Source organism: Sceloporus undulatus, chromosome 2, assembly GCF_019175285.1.
Source record: "Sceloporus undulatus isolate JIND9_A2432 ecotype Alabama chromosome 2, SceUnd_v1.1, whole genome shotgun sequence".
NCBI classification, from domain to species: Eukaryota; Metazoa; Chordata; class Lepidosauria; order Squamata; family Phrynosomatidae; genus Sceloporus; species Sceloporus undulatus.
This window is the reverse complement of record NC_056523.1, coordinates 205,909,867-205,930,980: the sequence shown is the minus strand read 5'-3', so window position 1 is coordinate 205,930,980 and position 21,114 is coordinate 205,909,867. Positions and strand designations below refer to the sequence as shown.

At 39.7% G+C, this 21,114-nt stretch overlaps 1 protein-coding gene across 1 annotated transcript in view; it reads right to left on the bottom strand.

The window, feature by feature from the left end:
* Positions 1 to 3,528: 3,528 nt before the first annotated feature.
* Positions 3,529 to 21,114, bottom strand: part of TXN (thioredoxin) — a 23,882-nt gene continuing 6,296 nt past the window's right edge. The window contains exons 3-5 of the mRNA XM_042447671.1: positions 13,825 to 13,884; positions 10,960 to 11,025; positions 3,529 to 3,659 (exon numbers count right to left, since the gene is read on the bottom strand). Coding sequence (XP_042303605.1) covers positions 3,597 to 3,659; positions 10,960 to 11,025; positions 13,825 to 13,884 — 189 coding nt within the window. The 3' untranslated portion in view covers positions 3,529 to 3,596. The remainder of the gene's footprint in view (positions 3,660 to 10,959; positions 11,026 to 13,824; positions 13,885 to 21,114) is intronic.

Below are 21,114 nucleotides of genomic sequence, written 5' to 3'. Positions count from 1 at the left end.
GTATCAAATATGTGTGTGTTTGTGTGTGTATGAGAGAGATTAAATGGTAAGGTATCCAAGGGTAGCTGTGTTGGCCATACAGTAAAGTACAATGACATCCAAAATTCACAAAACATTGATACCATTTTTTAGGTCGACCACAATGCACAAAATACATCTTTCAAGCTTTTGAAGTTCCACCAGCTTCTTCATACAATTTTTTCCTTCAAATAAATTTCCTGGAGTTTAAGATTCTTTGTCTCTCAGAGCTCACTTGGCCAGAAGGAGGAGTGGTCTGCCTACATGGGTGTCCCGCTATACCAACTTAACTGTGAACAACAGCAACATCTTGACAAAATGCAGGCTTATGACTCTAACATTGCAATATATTTTTTATTTTTCCTGTATGATTTTAAACACCGTTGCCTAAAAAGGGTATCACCATTTTGTGGATATTAGATGGTAATGTGTATTCCTTCCTTTATTTCACAGTGCAGCAAGCTAATTCTGTTGTGTTTGGGGTCCCTCCAGCTGATTTCCTTCAGTGTGCTCCTGCCCATCAGTGCTTGGCCTGATGGACCATATCTGGTTAAGGATTCTTCCCATTGCATGATTCCAACAGTAGTTAGATGGCAGGCCAGTTGCAGTGGTCATAAGAATATAGGAATATTCAGGAGCCCTCCAGACTAGGAACGTTCTTCAGAAGCAAGTAATCTCTATTCAGAAGAGCCTGACTATCTAGATCTAGAGCAACTCTATCACTACCCCACAGTATTTCTGTCTTTTCCTGATTAGTTTTTGTTATCCCCAATGCAGCCCATCAAACAGTAGTCTAGGATTTTTAGTGCCTCTGCAGAGTCCAACAAAGAGATAGAAAAGTGAGTCATCGGCATTCTGATAGCCCTGTATTCACACTCTCCAGTTGACTTCCACCAGTCCTTTTATGTAGGTATTTAAAGCATATTGGTATAAATAATACACACAACAGTGCGCTTCTTCCAAGAGCATCATGTTTAGCAGCTTTTGTACCACCATTAGCACCCAAATTGCTTTTTACAGTCAGAGGACTTTCTTTGAAATGGGTATGAAATTTATTGGATGGGCTATTAAACAGAAACATCTTGGGGCAGCTGGGTGGAGGAATTCCCTTTGTGAATGCAAACTGTAATTTCTATTGAAACAAGACACTCCTGTTCTTCATCTGCTATCGTACAGATCAGTCCAACATAGTTTTGCAGATCCATTGTGTTGATCACATGGCTGTAAACACATTAAAGTAGATTTAACACATGTGAGGCTGCAGAGGAGGAATTAAAATAGAATTTCTCTCCTAGCCGTGTATCAATAATAGTGTAATCTAATGCATGTATTATAAGTAGTAAGTTTTACTGATTTCAACAAGGCTTACTCCTGTTACTGTGTACAGCATTGCAGCCTAAGGTGGGTTACAAACGGCCCTCAAGGGGCCGTTTTCCCGCCGCCGCCATTCGCTGCGTAGGGAAGCCCCAGCGGCCAGACCGCGAGGCTTCCCCACGCAGTGAAAAAACAGCGCCAAAATGGCGTTCGTTTACAAAATGCGGAAGTGGCGCCGTGGGGGCGGAGCACGCCCTCGCGGCGTCACTTCCACTGTGACACGTCTGGACGCACAGCGTCCAAGACGTCAAAATGGCGGCGCCCATGTGGATGGGCGCCACCATAAAGTCCGCATTCTGCATGTACTGGGAGGAAGGGCCATCAGGAAGGTAAGAACCTTCCTAACCCTAATACGGCCCTTCCTAACCCTAGTACGCGCAGAGCGCATACTTTATGGCGGTTTATAACCCGCCCAAGATAACCCAGGCAGCTAACCAGCATATCCCTTCCACATGACCATATCAAATAATCTAATTTATCAATTAACAATAAAGTACAAGAATAAAACAAGCATTTAAAAACAGCAACATTCTTTAATTTAACAACTGAATATAGATGTACCAGGATCAAGTCACAGCATAAAGGTATACATTAGGGACTGACAACCACTTGAGGTCCAGGAAGAAAGTTGCATACCTGTAACTATAGTTCTTTGAGTGGTTATCTGTGCATCCACACAAATGGGTTTATGTTTGTGTGAGGCACAGAGACCATGAAGAAGAACCATATACACCACTTGAAGACTTCAAAGGGTTGCATCCCATGCCACACATGCACAATTTTAAATATTTAAAATTCAAAATGTCCCCCATGAGTTCCTGGGGTATGGGATCAATTCTGCCATGTTTCTACTTGGTGTCATCTTCGGTTGATACGCCAACTGCGTCCCTACCTGGACCGAAAGAACCTTGAAGCAGTAGTACTTGCACTGGTAATCTCTTGGTTAGATTTCTGCAATGCGCTTTACTTGGGGCTACCCTTGTATCAAATTCGGAAGCTTCAATTGGTTCAAAATGCAGCAGCCAGATTGGTCACCGGAACATCTAGGTTTGACCATATAACACCAATATTGAAATCTCTCCACTGGCTGCCAATTAGCTTCCGGGTGCAATACAAGGTGTTGGTCATTACCTCTAAAGCCCTACATGGCTTGAGCCTGAGTTACTTGCGGGAGCGCTTCTCCCTAAATAATCCGCCCCGAACTCTTAGGACATCTGGGAAGTTCTTACTAGAATATTATAATACCAGGTTAATGACAACTTCATATAAGGCATTCACTGCCACGGCCCCAAGATTATGGAATGACCTACCGGAAGACATCTATCTCATCACTACCTTAGAGGCCTTTAAGAAGGCACTCAAAATGGATCTCTTCTGGCGGGCTTATCCACTGAATTCCATATAAAAAAGTTATGACAACTGCACTTCCTTGATTCTGATTGTTGGCTAATGGACAAATTGTAATTTTTAGAGAACTAATAGGAATTCTTGGTAAATCCAGTGTTAGTAGTTTATTGTTGTATTGATTGTAAATTGTACTAAGTGTCTTTTAAGGTTGTAATCCCGCCTCGATCTGTGGGAAAGGCGGGAGGTATAAATAAACTATATTATTATTATTATTATTATTATTATTATTATTATTATTACTCACCAGTCTTAGGCCTAGGAGGTAAACCAGTCTGAAGGCAGCCTTTAGAGGATTCAGAAACAGTGGGCCACACTTTCCCCACCCCCTGCTATACATGTTGACTTAGATGCAAGTCCTATTCAGCTCCAAGCAGCTACTCCCAGATGAATTGGTAGAGGATTCCAACCTACTAAATTAGCACACTTCCAAAACCCTCCCTGAGGTCTGAAGACCAAAGAGGTCTTTCAAAGCCTGGGGCAACTGCTGAGAACACTTTCTCCCATGTTGCTATCTGTGCCATCTTAAGACTCGAGGCAATTCCCTATGATTTCAGACAGAACATGATCCCTATGGAAATCAGGCATGAAACTGAATTGCATCCTTTCTATGATGACTGAATGTCAAGTCTATTGTGCCATTGCACAGAATCCTCTATATCTCTGCCTTCAATGGACCATTTCTGTGTAGCTTCGTTGAATGAGAGTATCCTTCAACTATATAGTAGCTTGTGAACATTTTATTTTACTGGCATTTGTAGGCAACAACATGGCATTGCATCAGGAGTTTTCTTCAAGGATTACATCAGCTCTTTAATCTTCTTTTCAAGTTTTTTTGCATTAGCACCAGTTAGTTCAAAAATCTAGGAATAAACAAAAATAAGAATAAAATTAATTGATGAACCATGAATTCTGGAGAAGTGGCCATCCCTTCTATATCAGTCTGCCCATTATATTACTGAATCTGTCCTTGCAAGCCCTTCTTCAGATTTCTCACCTTTTGAGATCAGGTGGTTGGTGGTTTGGAGTGTATCTACACTGTAGCAAAAATATAATTTGATACCACTTTAAGTGCTGTAGCTCCATCCTATGGAATCAGTTTTACAAGGTCTTTAGCCTTCTCTGCCAAAGAGTGCTGGTGCCTCACAAAACTACTAATCCCAGGATTCTGTATGATGGGGCCTTGTCAGTAAAAGTGGTGTCAAACTGCATTATTTCTACAGTGTAAGTGCTCCTTTGAACATTTTTGGGGCTGTAGTGCCCAATTTCTGGACTCTTTCTCCCCTGAGAAGCTCATCTTGTATTTACTTTGAAGGAATTAACATGCCTATCAAAGCCCTTTCTTTTTAAAATGACTGCTTCTGCACAGACATCTCCCACAACTTCTGCCACAAACAACTAACTATGGACACATTGTGCCTTACATCCATTATGTTCCATCCACACTGGTGACCTTATTGCTAGTCTTCTCTCTCTTTTTAAATGGTATGGTTTTGATGTTAGTAGTAACTCCTTGAGTACCAGAATCAACCACACCTTGTACTGATTCACTATACCATTTGTAAGGCATCATTTCAATTACACATTTATTTATTTATTTATAATATTTGCATTAAAAAAGTAAAAACAACAAAATCCCACTTTAGAGAGTATCATAGTGTTAGATCTCTATAACACGATAATGCATTTCACCACCATTTTATCAAGTTGTTTAATAGAGGAGGTGATTAGAAAGTGGTTTTGAATTATTTTTGAATCAGCTATATATAGGTTTACAGTTCTACAGAATGCCTATATAATATGTTTCTTCTAAAGTAACATTATAGGGGCATAGCAATATACCATTATAGATAGGAACCATTTTTAAAAAGATATTTTTAGCCACCGCTAGTTTAGTACGACCGTTAATGGAAGAGGTGAACAGAAAGTTTTAAAAATGCTATTTCTAAAAAGAGCATTACAGAGGTGTTTCACTATGCCTATATAGATTGCTATATAGTTCCCCCATCCACATTTGCGGCTTTGACTTTTGCAGAGTTGATTATTCATGGATTTGATGATTATGTTCTCTCTGGGAATCTCTAGGTCCTCTAGTCTATAGTCAACATCAGCCAGAACTGAGAGAACACTTCTCTAGGCATCTGTAAGTCCTCCAGTGTCAGGAAAGGCAAACAGATGAATCTTAATCACTGGGCCATTAAGTGTAAGGCTGCAAACAACAAGTATTGTGTTGGCTTTTGGAGGTGATGGTTTTTCTTGTCTAGCAACTCCCAAACTTCCTATGGGGAATTTCCAGTCCTTTTCTCTTGGTCTCCTACCCCATCCTTTTTCAAGCTGCTGACATGACATCTCTGCTTTGGAGAAATGGGGTGTCCCTAGGAGGTCAGCTTGGGGTCAAAGTGAATTCCACACACACTACAAAATTTATATAAATCTATATGCTCTAACAGTCGCCAGACAAGTGCTTTTAGCACAAAGGACCAATTAAAACTAAAAAGCTATTAAAAATCATGTGCTTTGAGATGACACCTTCAACTTGGGAGTTGCCCTACCTCTTCCACTGCATTTGGCACGGGTGGGATGTGTCTATACAACATAATCTTTCATTATGTTACCCCTTCACCTTTTTCCATCTCGTTTCCCACACTGTCTTACCAATTGTCTTTAACAAGATGGAAGAGCAGCACTAAGGACATCTAACACTCTGGAGATTGTGTTACTTTTTCATCCTCTCTTGTCTCCCCAAAAAAGAAAAAGAAAGCCCGACTTCCTCCTGTGTTTTTTTTTTTAAAGACAGACTGAAGCAGCACAAGGAAACATGCGGACTACAAATAGAAAACACTGGTTGCTTCCAGACAGAAAGAAACATCCAATGTACAGCAGTCTATCTATTTCTTCTTTATGAATTTTCTCTGATAAGACCATTGGTGGACAAGACAAAGGGAAGGCTACAAACTGAAGATACCGGCTGAGATCCTGTTTTGGTGAAACCAGAGTACTTTTGCTGGGCTTCCATTGTTGCTAAGAGTGCGACACTAGTTTGAAGGCAGTGGCACATCCAGTCAGGGGATGATGGCAGAAGGAGTTTTGCAGCTGAGAAAAAGGAATCGTTGCCATGTTCTCAGGCCCCCAGGGTACCTCCCACAAGTCAAAGTGGATGATATTGACCAAAGGAGAAAATCCACCACCTTCAAATTGCTGTTGCAAGAAGCAGGGTTCTGTGGTTGAAGTACCAGAGATCTTCTCTCATAGCAAGCACAAATCGACTTAAAGTGGTGTATTGGAATGTTATGTAAGCCTATGTCACCAACAAGATTCCATCTGATGTCACTTGGAGCTTCTCTAAACACGAACACTGCTATTGCACAGTAAAAGACAAAGGTGATTGAGCCATAATGATAAATAACAAATTCTGGTCTGGAAGCAGTCTGAGGTTGATAAAATTAGATGTCTTATGTCTGAAGGTATTCCTGAGGTTTTTATGCTCCTGTGGTTTTTCCTCTTTTATAGCTTTTATTGTTTAGTGATTCATTGACCTTTTAGAAATTGGTTGAGACTAAGCAACAATGCTAAACCTGTGAGATATAAATATTATGAGTGAAATGAAAGGGATATAAAAAGAATAATAGAATCCTAGAGTTGGAAGAGACCACAAGGGCCATCCAGTCCAACCCCATTCTGCCATGCAGGAACTCTCAATCAAAGCACCCCAGACAGATGGCCATCCAGCCTCTGTTTAAAGACCTCCAAGGAAGGAGACTCCACTATACTCCGAGGGAGTGTCTTCCACTGTCAAACAGCCCTTACTGTCAAGAAGTTCCTCCTAATGTTGAGGTGGAATCTCTTTTCCTGTACCTTGAGCAAGCTATTCAGCTAAATAAATACTACTAGTAGATTTATGTAGTTTACCTATGCACATGTTCATCATTTTTCCTTACTCTCTATACAACCACAACCTGAGCATATTTTAAAAAGAACTACAGGAGTGCACTGGGAATTGTCAGAGAGATTCAAGTAGTCACTTACACGTCCCTCCGCTGCTCAAAAGACAACAAAAGAAAGTGCTGACTTACATTTAATAAAACTTGCTTATATTAGTATGTGTGTGTGTTTGTATGAACAGAAAGAATCACTATCACTGTCTGAATATAGTGAGAGCAACTGGAACCAGATGACCTGTGTGTTTGCTTTCATCCAGATGCTATGTATTGGTGAGTGGATTCAAGTGCCCTTCTCCCTATTCTTATGCCTCATTTCTTTAAACTATGCTTGAACTGGACAGCTCTCCACATAAAGAATCGCTGAATTCAGTACTGCTCTTGGACAACAACACCTCTCTGAATAGACAAATGGTTTCTGTAAAGAGGACACATGGACAACCTATCGGAGATGTGTTGGAAATATTATGAGCACTCACAAATAGCTGCCCCACTATAGCCTGCTTTTCTTCAATAAACACACAGAACTACTTTCTCTTGCTCTTGTTTAAAATATATACAGTTGTTTGGAATACAGAAACACTGCTCTCAGTGTCTTCCACTACTCTTAAAATGTTATGTCTCTTCTCACCCTTAGGCTGCAATTCTGGATCCAAGCTGCTTAAAATCCATCAAATGTAATGGAGCTGAAGCAATGTAACTGCACTGAATCACTATGACAAAGAGGTTATTTCTTAAATCGTGCTTAAACCAGTGTTTTCATTCCCCATGGCTGCAATCTGAATATAACAGTTCTAGTGGCTAGAACGTGCTTCCACTCAGAAGTTGAACCACTGTTTTGTTTTGTTTTTTACATTTTCTCTCCCAATATTCAGGGTTGTGTGCAATGTAGAAAAGGCTCAAATTAACACAAATACTAATGGGTGTGTGTATAAGCAGAAAGAATCACTGCCAATTTGATAGAAATCTGCACATAGTGAAAGCAATTGTAACCAGATGAACTGGTTATGTGTGCTGTTAGAATTATGCAAAAGTTAGTGTAATAAAGGGGCTGCCTAAATACCCTAAATACTAGAGATTCCCCTCTGATCTTGGAAGCTAAGCAGGAGCAGCCCTGGTTAGTATTGGATGGGAGATCACCAATAAATACCAGGTGCTGTGGGCTGCATTTCGGAGGAAGGAACTAGCAAAACCACCTCTGAGTATCCCTTGCCTAAGAAAACACTATGAAATTCATGGTGTTGCCGTAAGTTGATTGGTGACTTGAAGGCACGCATGCACGCGTGTACACACACACACACACACACACACACACACACACACACACACATGAGAATGAGGTACAAGTCCAAGCATCGAATATTTCTCCTTTCCCAGAAGAAATGTTGTAATGTTATACATCCCTGATAGTGATGTAGAGCCAAGATCCTATGCACGTATAGGCCAGAATTCAGGTTGGGACATCTGCATGTGTACAGGCCCCTTATGCTTGCAGATGTGCTTTTCAGGTGCTGTAGAGGTCTGTGTTTCCATCTTCTCTGCACAGCATCTAAAGTATCTCTCCTGACTTACTTTAAAGCATCCAGCAATATCACCCCCCAATCCAATACACAATGATTACAGAAGTGCCGAGACTTCCAGAAGATCACTGTGGATCTCAGTGCTGCTGTTATTGTTCTGCATCCAGCTATTTGGGAGGAACAGTCAGAACTACTTCAATCCAGCCTGCTCACTTGAAGCATGGAATGCCTGTAAGAGATGGCATCATGGTTGTAAAATAAGTCAGAGGGTGATATATGGGTCAGTGTAGCGTAAGATTTGCATGTGGATCTTGATACTATGTTGAAGGGGTATTGAACTGAGAGGCCTTACTATAGCATAAATATACTCCAGTGTAGTTATGATGGACTATACAGCTGTGCAACCAATAGGTCAATGGACACCACATTCTTGAGCTCATCTGGTGCATAACTGCTCACAACTGAGAGAGAGTGTTGTATGTGCATGCTTGCAGAACAAATGGTGGTACTCATGAGTGCATGTACAGGAAAGTGTAACTACATGCACATTGATTTTTATATTTAGTGTTTTTATGTTTAATGTAATACCCCATTAGCGATCACATTGCAAAACGTGATGGTTAATGGAGCACACCAAGAAGTTCCTGAAGAAAATCAGCGTGTGTTTTATAGATTATAGCAAAGCCTTTGACTGCATAGATCACAAAAAGCTATGGATTGCTTTTAAAGACATGGGAGTGCCATCCCATTTGATAGTTCTAATGAGAAATTTGTACTTAGGATAAGAGGCTACAGTTAGAACAGAATATGGAGAAACAGAATGGCAAAAGGGGTCAGGCAAGGCTGCATTCTATCATCCTATTTGTTCAACTTTTCATATGAAGAACAGGTTTAGACTCAGAAGGAAGAGGAGTGAAGATAGGAGGAAGGAACATAAACAATCTAATATATATGGATGACATCATACTACTAGCAGAAAATATTATAGACTTGGAAGAACTACTAAGGAAAGTCAAAGAAGAAAATGCAAAGAAAGCCTGAATGCTGAACGTAAGGAAAACCAAAATAATGACCACAGAGGATCTACATAAATCCAACCTACATAATAAGAAAATCAAAATAAAGATTTCCCATCCCTTGGACCAAACATTGTTATGAACAGAGACTCCAGCCAGGAAGAACAAGACTAAGGATGAGAACGACAATTATGAAAGAATTAGAGGAGATCTTAAAGTGTAAAGATATACAACTGAGTACTAAAGTTAGAATCATCCAAGCCATTGTATTCTCTATCACCATGTATGGATGTGAGAGCTGGACAGTGAAGAAAGCAGATCAGAAGAAAATCAGTTCATTTGAGATACGGTGCTGGAGAAGAGTGCTGAGAATACCATGGACAGCCAAAAAGACAAACAAACAGATCAAACCTGAACTTTCCCTAGAAGCCAAGGTGACAAAATTCAAGGCATGACCTATTAGAAACGACAATAATGCTAGAGAAGGTAGGAGCCAGTAGAAAGAGAGGAAAGCCATATGCCAGATGGCTAGACTCAGAATCAGTCAGTGAAGCTGTGGGCCTGAATTTGCAGGATCTAAGGAAAGCAATGGAAGGTAAGGGGTCTTGGATATTTCTCATCCACAGGGTTGTTATGTGTTGGGGTCAACTTGCAGACAGTTAGCAACAACAGCAAAGTGCTCCAACAGGATTCTGGTCTAATTATTTCCTTATTTTGAAATACAGGAAAAGTTTTCATTCCAGTGGTTGAGATTATGAGTTTGTGTTTGTTGTTTTTCTTTTCTTTTCTTTCTTTTTACATTCTTGGATTTCTTCAGGGGACAATTATAAGGATTTTTGCAAAACAGTATTTTGTGCAAAAACCCTGTTTTATGCAAAACCGTTTTGTGCAAAAATGTATGCATATGTATGTGCGAGTGTTTGTGCAAGCAGAATACAATGGTTTTTGTGCAAAAACCCCTTTGCAAAAATTTCACCATGAAGAATCTTGTGGTAGTTGTAATATTCATTGGGTCTCTCAATTTGCTGATAAATCCTATCTTGTCAAAGGCAAGAAAATTTAGATCAGGATGAAGACTAAAGTATGAACCTTACCAAACAGAGTCCTGATTTGAGGTTTTCTGTCTTTTCCCCCCTTTCAGTCCCTCCCAAAAATGTTAGTGTATAATATTTTTAGGTACTTGACTTACAAAAAGGTAGAGATACCCATACATATACTTCTATGCTGCTGTTTTCACATCATGCCAAAAGGAGAAAGGTGAATGGCTACACTTTGGGGGGAAATAGCAGCTATATTTGCCTTAGTGGTAGTGTTTGAGACCATTTGCTGACTTGTTGTGATAAAAATTCAGATTACAAGTAGAAGGGCAAGAATCTTTAATGAAATCAACAGACCGTACCCATATTATAGCCAAATCATGGCTCTCTTTGGCTACATAAAACAATAGCTGGTGGAGCCAAGTAGGTCAAGGCCTGACTGTCCTGGAATTGAAATGTTGGGTCTGTGAGTGGAGTGGTTGCTAGAACCAGTAAAACATGCAGATTAAGACTGCTAATGTTCATTTAGACTGCCCTGCTATGTGCCACCGGGGTTAGAGCTGGGACAAAAAGAGTTAGATTGGAGCCTGTTAGCTAAGGACAAAGATGCAGATAGTCTAGTCCACTAGGGTGTATTTCTAAGGACAAATACCTTTTCTCCTTTCATGAAGAACTGAAATGTTGGCATGGCGGCGATATTGCAAAGATCAGCCACATCCTGGGGAAGAGAGATGGCATGATATATCATGAAATCAAGAACATCATTACAGTATACCAGATGCTGAATTTCTTGAAAGAAATCTCTAAGAAAAAATATGAGAAAAAAAACAAAAGCAAGGTGTTTTACACCTTATCTATTTGAGCTGCACCCGATATTTCCCAAATTTCCTAATTAGTTTCTGGGCAAAGCACAAAGTCAACGTTTATTGTACTAGTCAAAGGCCATGACGAAATGAGCTTATCAAAAAGCATAAAACATTTAAAACAAAAGGCACAGAATACAAAGGACAAAAAATGTCCCAACATCTAGTGTGCAGTTAAAATAGTTAACTGTTAAAAATGACAAAAGGAAAAAGAGACATCTTTCCTGTATATTAGTAAACATATATAATATAATCATATAATACATGGCGTCTCCATGGCAATTTTATTTAACTCTCTCTTTCTAATCTTTTTTGCAGCCATGGAAAAAAGAGCCACTCTTTGTGTTACATAGTCATTGGTGTCACTTAAAAGGAATTGGACCAAATCAGCACTAGAGTGCCCACTTTTGTTTGTCAGCAAGGGTGTTAAAAATGTCTTTCTAGGGTTGCTGTACAATGGACAAATTAACAAGTAGTGAACAATATCCTCCACCTGAGATTGACTGCAGATGCATAGACTGTTCTCAAAAAACATTTTGTTGTAGCGTCTGTCTAGAACTGCAGTAGGCATTACTTGAAGTCGTAGCTCAGTGAAGGCAATTCTTAAAGTGGGCGACTTGAATTTAGTCAAATATCTGGCTCTAAAATGTTTAGTCTTCAAAAAGGAGAACCAAAAGGAAAATTGTGAGATTCTAATTGATTGCAGATCTTTTCTTGAATCAGTCCAAAAAAGGAATCCTCTTAATTGCCTCTTATCCATGCCAATAACAGCGTTCAAGTCAGAAAAGTTATATTTTTGTAAAAGAATTTGAAAACTTGATTTCCAGCACTGGTTGTTGGGCAAAGTCCAAAGTGTTGGTTATTACCTTTAAAACCACTGCATGGTTTGGGTCAAGGTTATCTGCAGGATCATCTTATTTCCTGTGACCCACTCTGTATATTCAGATCCTCTAGGGGCATATATGTCAGTCAGCCAAAACTAGGTGGTTACACAAAGAGCATTTTCTTTGGCTGCTTCCAGATTGTTTAGCTCCTAGTTTAGAGCATACATAGAGACTGTAAAAGTCCCCCAATCCCCACTTCCCAGGCAGCAGCTGATGTGATCAGTTGGGATCTGTTCCTTCCTAGATTGGGAAGCAGCTAGCTGATGTTCCTACCCCAATGAGCAATCTCTGGGGTAGTAACATCAGATGCAGGACCTTATGTCAGGGAGGATGGGAATGGCAGGGGAAAAGACTCCCATTGATAGCAGCAGCTGCTGCCCGGTAAGTGGAGATCCAGAAAAATGGGATGGGATTCACTGTATAGTACTATAACTATGGTGTTTGCTCATTTGTAACTCTCCAACAGGATTCCAGCCATCATCATCATCAATCAATATATGCTTGGAAGTATCAGATTTGACTAAATAACTTGCCAAAACAAAGCCAAATTCATCTAATTAAACATTTGGATATACCGTTTAGCGCTATGTTGTTATTCTGACTACTACAGTTTCCTTTTCTTCTTCTTTTATCACCATGCATTATTAACACTTATACTATTATTATATATTTTATAGAACACCATTAAAAACTTATTCCTACACAGAAGACAGGGATCTGGTTAACAAGGGCTTGGCTGTAAAGTGTGCACTGAATTACAGGGATGGGCAGAGATGTAGTCAAGTCTTTTTCCTCCAAGTCTCAAGTTGAGTCTCAGTTTTCCACCTTCAAGTCGAGACTCAGGTCCTTGCAAGATACTTTCAAGACAGATCTCAAGTTGATTCTCAAGTCTGAGAACCAACAGAAAAAAGGTGATGCAGACAAGGCCATGTTGTGGGATTTTGGAGCAGCTTTATCAACCAGATCCCTGCAGATATTTTGGTCTACAGCTTCCACGATTCCTGACCAGAGACTATACTGACTCACAAGAGTTGTAATCTGACACATCTAAAAGGAGCCAAGGTAGAGAAAGCTGTTTTTAGCAGAATCTATCTTAGAATGAGAATCATGATGGACTGGATTACCATTGGTGTGCTCCAGAAAAGCAGTTGTTATGAAGCAAAGTCAACTTTTGGGCAATATCTTAATACTCTTTTTCCTAGGAGTTTATCCCATGGCATTTTAATCCAGTTTACCTCTAGCCGGATTAAATCTTAATTCTGGTGGCATCCTGATTTTATCAGACAGTTTTTGCCACCTAATTTGCTGCCCAAATACATCCCAGGTCCATCCATGCTTCCAGAGCCTATTTGGATCAGGGACTTTTCTGACTTGAGAAAATAGCCCACAGGGATGGACCCAGGCTGCTTTTGGGCAACAAATTAGGTGGCAAAAGCCATCTGATAATATCAGGATGCCTCCTGAATTAAGGTTTAAACCAGATAGTTGTAAGACAAATTAAAACACCATGGGATAAACTCCTTAATCTCATACCCTCTAAATGTGTCAGAATATACAGCCAGTTGGCAAAGGCTACTCTAACAGAGAGAAACATTCATGTTAATTTGTCCTGTAATTTAGTTAAATTCCTTCTGCCAAATCCCCACCAACAATGCAGGATAGCATATTTTCATATTGAAAAAGGTCTACTACTCACTTCTTTGTTACACTCCAAATGTGTAAGAAATAGAAACATTCAACACAATCTGTCCTATGAATTTAGCAGCTTACCTTTGCCAAGTCCACATCAACGATACCGAACAGCACATTTTCATACCGAACAGCCAGCTCCTTCAGAACAAAAAAGGATCAGTTATGTTAGTTGGCACAGAAACTGGTTTTGTCTGAATCACCATTTCAGTTTTTGGCTTATGTCTCAATAATCCTTTAGTGTCTCTTCAGCTAACCCTTTCTTCTCTTTAAAGCCGATGTTTTGGGAAAGAAACATAAGTGTTCAGAAGACTTTAGATCAAAAAACATAAACTGCATGATATTAAAAGTAGGATTTTGTCTCTTAGGTGTTAAACATTGTTGTTGTGTGCCTTCAAATCATGTCTGATTTAGGGTGACCCTAACACTGCCCTATTACAGAGTTTTCTTGGCAGGATTTGTTCAGAGGGGATTTGTCTTCCTCTGTGGCTATGAAAGAGTGAATGGGCCAAGATAAACCAGTGGCTTTTTGTGGCAGAGTGGGGATTCGAACCTCGGTCCCCTGGAGTCATACTCCAACACTCAGATTACCACATCACACAGACTCCAATGGTCAGACTACATTAAATATACAGATCAGGATCCAATGATATACTTCTACTGGACATCACAACTTCCTTCTTCCTCCTGCACCCTCCGTGTATCCTAAAAACTTGTTTTGGTGAACTAAAGAAACCACCCAACAGATGCTTGCCATCATGGAGAACTACAGTGGAAGGGGGAGGAGGAGGGGAAGAAAACCCTGTCTCTGCTGGCACTAGATAAAAATTGCACCAGTGGCTCTTGAACACGCTTTCTTTAAAAGTTTCATTTTATTTATATCCCACATTTTCTCCCAATATGGAAGCCAGGGCAGCTCACAACACAGCTAAAAACCAATTGTAGCAGTTGAAAAAAATGGAGAAAATTAAATAAACTGTCCTATTAAGAACAGCAGCAATTTAAAACATTATAAAAGCATTTAAAACATAAGGAGAAAAATGCAGCACTGTCCCCTGTTAGAAGAAAAATGCAGATGGACCAGCTAAGCCTGGAGAGAGGTCCATAGCCTGGGAGTGGCAACCAACATGGCCTTCTCACATCTCTGACCAAATGGGCCTGAGATGGTAGTGGGACTGAGAGTGTAGCTTTTAAAACTCTGAAGTACATGGCCTTTGAACTAGGTCAGGACTATGGTGGATTACATATTTCTTTCCCAGCTATGACCCTCCATCGTGAAAACTATCCCTCCTGCACTACACATAATAGTACAGTAGTATAAAAGCCCCCATTGGTGCCAACTGAATAGATAACTGGATTTCTTGGAACTACTGTAAGCTAACAGTTTTCTGGGTGTATGCAGATCAGCCTCCCCTCTGTCATTTTGGTACTCTTTATGCCAGTTTGCCAGCCGGGAATCATGGAAATTATAGTTTGCCCATCTGGGGCTGAAGTGAAAAAGAAAGCACAAACTAAAAGTCCCCTGCCCTGCCCTGCCCTGATCTAAGGCCTAGGGATTTTCATACCCTCTGAGTCTTTTTTTTTACATAACATACAAAAAATACAACATAAATTACAAACATAAAAAAGAACGAAACAAGAAAGAAGAAAAAGAAAAGAAAAAAATTGAGAAAATATACAACATACAGAACTTACAAATATAGAACTCTTTAAAAACACAAAGACATAAATATCTTGATTACATGGTAGAAATAATTTTATATATATATATATATATATATATTTCAATAGTACTGTAGTCACCTTAATTGCTAACCTACAATCAAAAAGGTTTTCCTTCCTGTTTCTCCAATTAGTCTGTTTCCAATCTTGTATTTGAAATTATTGTTTTGTCTTTTTGAGCAAAACCTTTACCTCTTATAACAACAGTCAAATTGATAATAATGAAAAAGATTTATTCACTCTTCAACAATTGCAACAGTTGCAAGAGTTGAAAGCCTTGCTGTTACACTGTTAAATCTTGTATATAATTTAGTTGTATACAGTTTAAATGAAAAAGAAAAAACAATGTATCCAATATATGGATAAAATGTATTTAACTCAATCTTTTCTGCAAAACTACTTTATTTAAACAACAGGTTTTTTTAGTCCTTTAAAAAGATCGTTGTCTGATGGCCCCATTTTTCTCCTAGATAATCTAACACTTTCTGCCATGTATCTAAGAATCTGTCTGATTTTTCAGATCTTAGTTTTCTTGTTAATTTATCTAACTCAAATACTTCATACAATTTTAACATCCACTCTTCAAAGTTTGAGACATTCTTACTTTTCCAATACCTTGCATATACAATTCTGGCAGACGAAATCATATAGAACAAAACACACCCATATTTTTTTTCTAAATCATCATTGATCATATTTAACAAAAAAAATGGGCTTAAACTCCAAATTAATGTTCAATATCTTATTAATCCATTTACGGATGTTTAACCAGTATTTTGATGCTATTTACATTTCCACCATAGGTGGTATAATGATCCCACAAATTTTTGTAGGTGTTAAGTACCATTGGTAACATAATTTATAATGATTTCCCCTTATGTCCTGGCACAGAGTATATTTCACTCTTTTCGTCCATGTGGTTTCTCATTGTTTTTAGTCCAGCGTTCTTCCTATATCTTGTGCCCAAGACACCATATTTGCTTTTACAATTTCATCCTCTGTGTAGTATTTTAACAACCATTTATACATAACTGACATCGAAACATCCTTTTTTGACCATATAATATCTTCAAATTCAGATCTATTACTCCATATCCCACAAGTTTTAAGATCCGCTTTAAGTCTCTCCTTAAGTTGAAAGTATAAAAACTAACTAACAACTTTATCTTCCGCTCTTAGATCATCTAAAGATTTCATTGCTACAGTTCCCTGGGATGATTTTAACAGTTCAGCATATTTTAACTACAGTACTTTTCATTTCCCTAAGGATCACTTCTAAATAAAGCTTCATGTGGGGAGTCTTTTTGACGTCCAGTGCAAAACAAGGTACACGCGTATGTGCCCTTTCTCCCTAATATGGAATCCTGGAAGTAGTCAGGCCCTCACCCTCAACGAATTTCCAAGCTGCCTTTTCCTCAGTCCTGCTGATTTACCTGCTTCTAGGCACAATCCAGCATAGCACTTCCAAAAGTAAGTCCGGTAGGAAAATATGGAATAGGATACAGCCTAATAGTGCCAGGATGCTTCCAGACAAGGGTTTTATTGTAGAATTGTTCTGCTTCCTTCAAGCACTTTTACAGAGGTGGGCATGGAGGTTGGGGCAGACATCATTGTGGTTTTCCATTTATAACCTCCCCAGAAATCTTCTCCTCACTTTTTACATCTTTGACTTACATAATTTGTTAAGGAAGGAAAGAGACAATAGCAATACAGAGAGTGTGTGTGTGTGTGTTTTAAATAAAACATATCCTCTAAAAGCACCTTGATTCATGTTAGCTGTCTGAAGCAGAAACACCTTACACGAGTTAAGTGCACTGGAATCTTCACTAGCTGTATCTAGTCCTGGTTTAAAAAGCCAGTGATGATATCCAAAGCCCTATAGCTTAGGAGCTCAAAACATTGATGATGATGATGATGATGATGATGATGATGATGATGATGATACAGTTTATTTATATTTCCCGCTTCTCCGAAGATCGAAGAGGGATTACAGCAGAATGAAGGAAAACCTATCTGAGCATTAAGATCAGTTAAAGCAGTTGTGAAGGACTGTGAGGTGCCACTGTTCTGCAACCACAGAAACACCTTAGCTAGATCAGAAGGCTGCCATAGGTCCCAGGCTTCCCATAAAGTGCAGGCAGTGTACAGATAGCCATTGGCCCAGAAATGGAGAAACCTTGAGGGAGTAGGCAGCTGTTGGGGTGATGGTGGCATCTCAAGTCTATGAACACAGATTGCTCAGATGAGAAGGCTGGCTGGCAAAAGATACCAGGGATTGGAAAGACAGAGGAAACGAAAGGTGGAGAGAGGGAAAACTATCAGGCTTGGTCCCTACCATTCGTCTTCATCCATTTACTTCCTGCTCTACAGTGAATGATTCCACACTTGCAATTATTACATCCATATCTCTAATTAAGCTCTATCTCTTGCTACAGTACTTTCTTTGTAACTTATAAGGTAAATACTTTTTTGTTTTATTTGTTTGATTGATGATTAAAACTTTTGTAAAGTTGTTTTGTTAATTTTAACAAGAAAGGATTATTGATAGCATTACAAAAGGATTAGAGACAGAAGAGATGTAAGGAAGGTTGGTTAGAGGTGAAGTATGCAGATAGAGGGTAAGACGAATGTGGATTGAGGATAAGAGGTATGTAGAAGTGAAAAGAGGTTGAGAAGAGGAGCTAGAGTAAAGACAAGAGGGGGAAGAGAATGGACTCTAAGAAACATAACTGTCACAGTTGACAGCTTCTGAAAGTACTACTTCCATTTGGGTCCAGTGAAGACAGAGATGATTCTGTCTGAATTGTGTGGAGTAACAGACAGCAATGTCACAATGTCTGGTTGTAAGAAGACTGGCTAGGAAAAATTCATGCCAGACCAGGAACAGACTGTGGGAAACACCATTCTTTAAAGCATAACTGAAAAATCCTAGACCAGATCTTCCTAAAAGCCTGTTATTCTTGGAGTATGGAAGTGGATATGATAGACCCCTGTCCCCAAAGCTCTTCCTCCTACAACCAGTGCAACATTAGTGTCTTCTTTGTCCCATCATTGGAAGCAGTACATTGTGTGGAGATGCAGGAAAGGGCCTTTTGGGTTGTGGCACCCCTGGACTAAAGAACATCCTCTTCTTTGAGGTTCAGCCTCATTTCAGTGCTAAACTAAATCTTGTCCATCTCCCAGGCTTTGGAGCTCAGTTGTTATACTCTGATTCTGTTTTTATTGAGAGCGGTGTTATGGGTTTTACTTATTCTGTTGTCTTGTTTTAAATCATTCATGTTGTCTTAAATGATTGTATAAGGCAGGATTGAAATAGTAATAGTAATCAGAAATAATAATAATAATCAGATAAACAAGCAAACAAATTGTTATTGAAAATAAACCATATTGATTTCAAGTTAGCCGACTTGTGATTAACTTTTGCAGGATTGAATCCAATGCACCCTTCTTTGCTGATGGATTGCTGTGCCTGTCATGCTGATGCTTTTAGCTTGTCTTGGCTGGTACAGGCTCAGCATTGATGCATTTTGAGTGTTCCATGAGATGCTTGGAGTAGACTGGGCTAGGTGGTGCTCCATCTCTCTGCCTGACAGTACTCATAATAGCAGTGATCTGTTGGCACGGGAGAGGCAGCAAATGGGGAGAAAGGCCAATAGCTTTTCAAAAGAAAAAAGTGGCAAATATAAGGGTTCCCCTTTAAAGCAGTGGTTTTCAAATACACGCCACAGGACCAGTTAGCAGCTGGCTGAGAGTCTCTTAATGATAAGTTCACTCAGCTGGCAGGCCGCCCAAAAGACTATTAGTATTTCTTGTAAAATGCAGGCAAATGGGATTGATGGTAAGGACAGAGTGTATCAGCAAGCCAGGAAAAATATGCTTGATATAATCCAGCAACTGTTCGTCTTTTGTAAGTTCTTTGGAAATCAAGGTAGCTTTGGCGTAGCTTCTGGCCTCTTAGGATGCACGCATCATTCAAAAAGCATACCTGCAAAGTAACCTAAAGCAGCTTTATTTTGGCCTGTCTGTATGGGCCCTTTGCCTCATAGAATCAGTCAGCATGATTGGTGACTGTGCTGGATGTGAATTTTGGGAGTTGTAGTCCAGGACCTAACTGTCCCCAGATGTGCACTGAACCTGGAGGCTCTATGCTGGATCAAGACATTTTGTCACTTGAAGAGAAAACAGGATGGGTTATGAGGCCATCTACAGAAGCATGACTGTTAAATTTTTCTTCAGCACTGATGATGGCACAGTATTCTCTGCCACATCTGAAGGAGTAGGCCAGACTAGGAGGCTGGGGAGTGCTTGTGTGGCATATCTACATTTCTGAATAGAATACAGACAGGGAGTTCGGGAGGAAGAATAGCCAGGAGGCTGTTACTTCTGTTACCCGTGCCTTAAGCATCTACATTATGAGGTGTTCATTTCACTTTGCCCAATTTCAGTGTTAGCTCTGTGACTAAAAGGCACTGTGATAAATCTCCAGCAATGTGTCTGTGTTGAGCCATGCACACCTCACTAACAAGCCCACTCCTCTTAATGGAGATAGACAGATGTGAGGGAGGGAAGAAGAATGTTTTATTTCTCCTCCTCCTCCTTTTAAATGTATATACTCAAACCAGCCAGTAAAACACTGCATCCCAGGGATTTCTTTTTCCCCTCTGCTTTGTGGCATTGAGGCACAAACATCAGAACTAGTCTCTGCCTCCCGTTATACTTTCTTCCATTTAGAAGCTTACAGCTGTGAGCTGAGTTTCTGCTATATGCATTGTACATTAGTATTGTATCATGGCCACCACAGTTACAATTGTGTTGGACACCTCTTACCACCAGCATCGTTAGTAAAGAAGTGTGTGTGAGAGAGTGAAACACTGCTTCTAACTCAAACAGAAGTTCAATAAAAGGTTTAAGGTTATTCATGGTCCATCTACACTGTAGAAATACTGCAGTTTGATACCACTATAACTGTCCTGGCCCCAGCCTACAGACTCCTGGGTAGTGAGACACCAGACCTCTTTGGCAGAAAAGGCTGAGGAACTTGTAGAACTACAAAACCTAGGGCCCCATGGGATGGAGCTACAGCACCTAAAGTTGGGTCAAACTGCATTATTTCTAATAGTGCAGATGCATCTTCACTATACAGAAGCATATGGTTGTAGACAGGCACTTTTTATATGTAACTGTTACTCATATAAACAATTACCCATTCTAAATCCAGCCACAACAATAACCAATGCAGACCCTACTCTCTCTGACCTCGGCACCCTACAAAACCCTTGTTATTCTCATCTGTCACCCACCAGTTTTCAAACACTCTTTCAAACTTTCAGCCATTCACTTCCAACATTCTGAGCACTTTTCCAGCAGACTCTCTGCCTTAACCTACCCAGCACAATAGACATTACAGCATCATACAGTGTTCTGCCATACTATAATTGGCATAACATATAGACAAGAACATTGATGCAAACTAAAAGCCAGCTGCATATGTATGTTTGTGGGTGGCACAGGCCTGCAAAATTGAGGGTGATGTGTGTTGGTTTTATAGGAATTGGCCTTCTAAATCCAAAAATGAGCTCCAATCAGCTCTATCACATACTTTTTTTTTTTTATCACAACTTGCTTTGAAGTTTCTAGGTTGTAATGTGG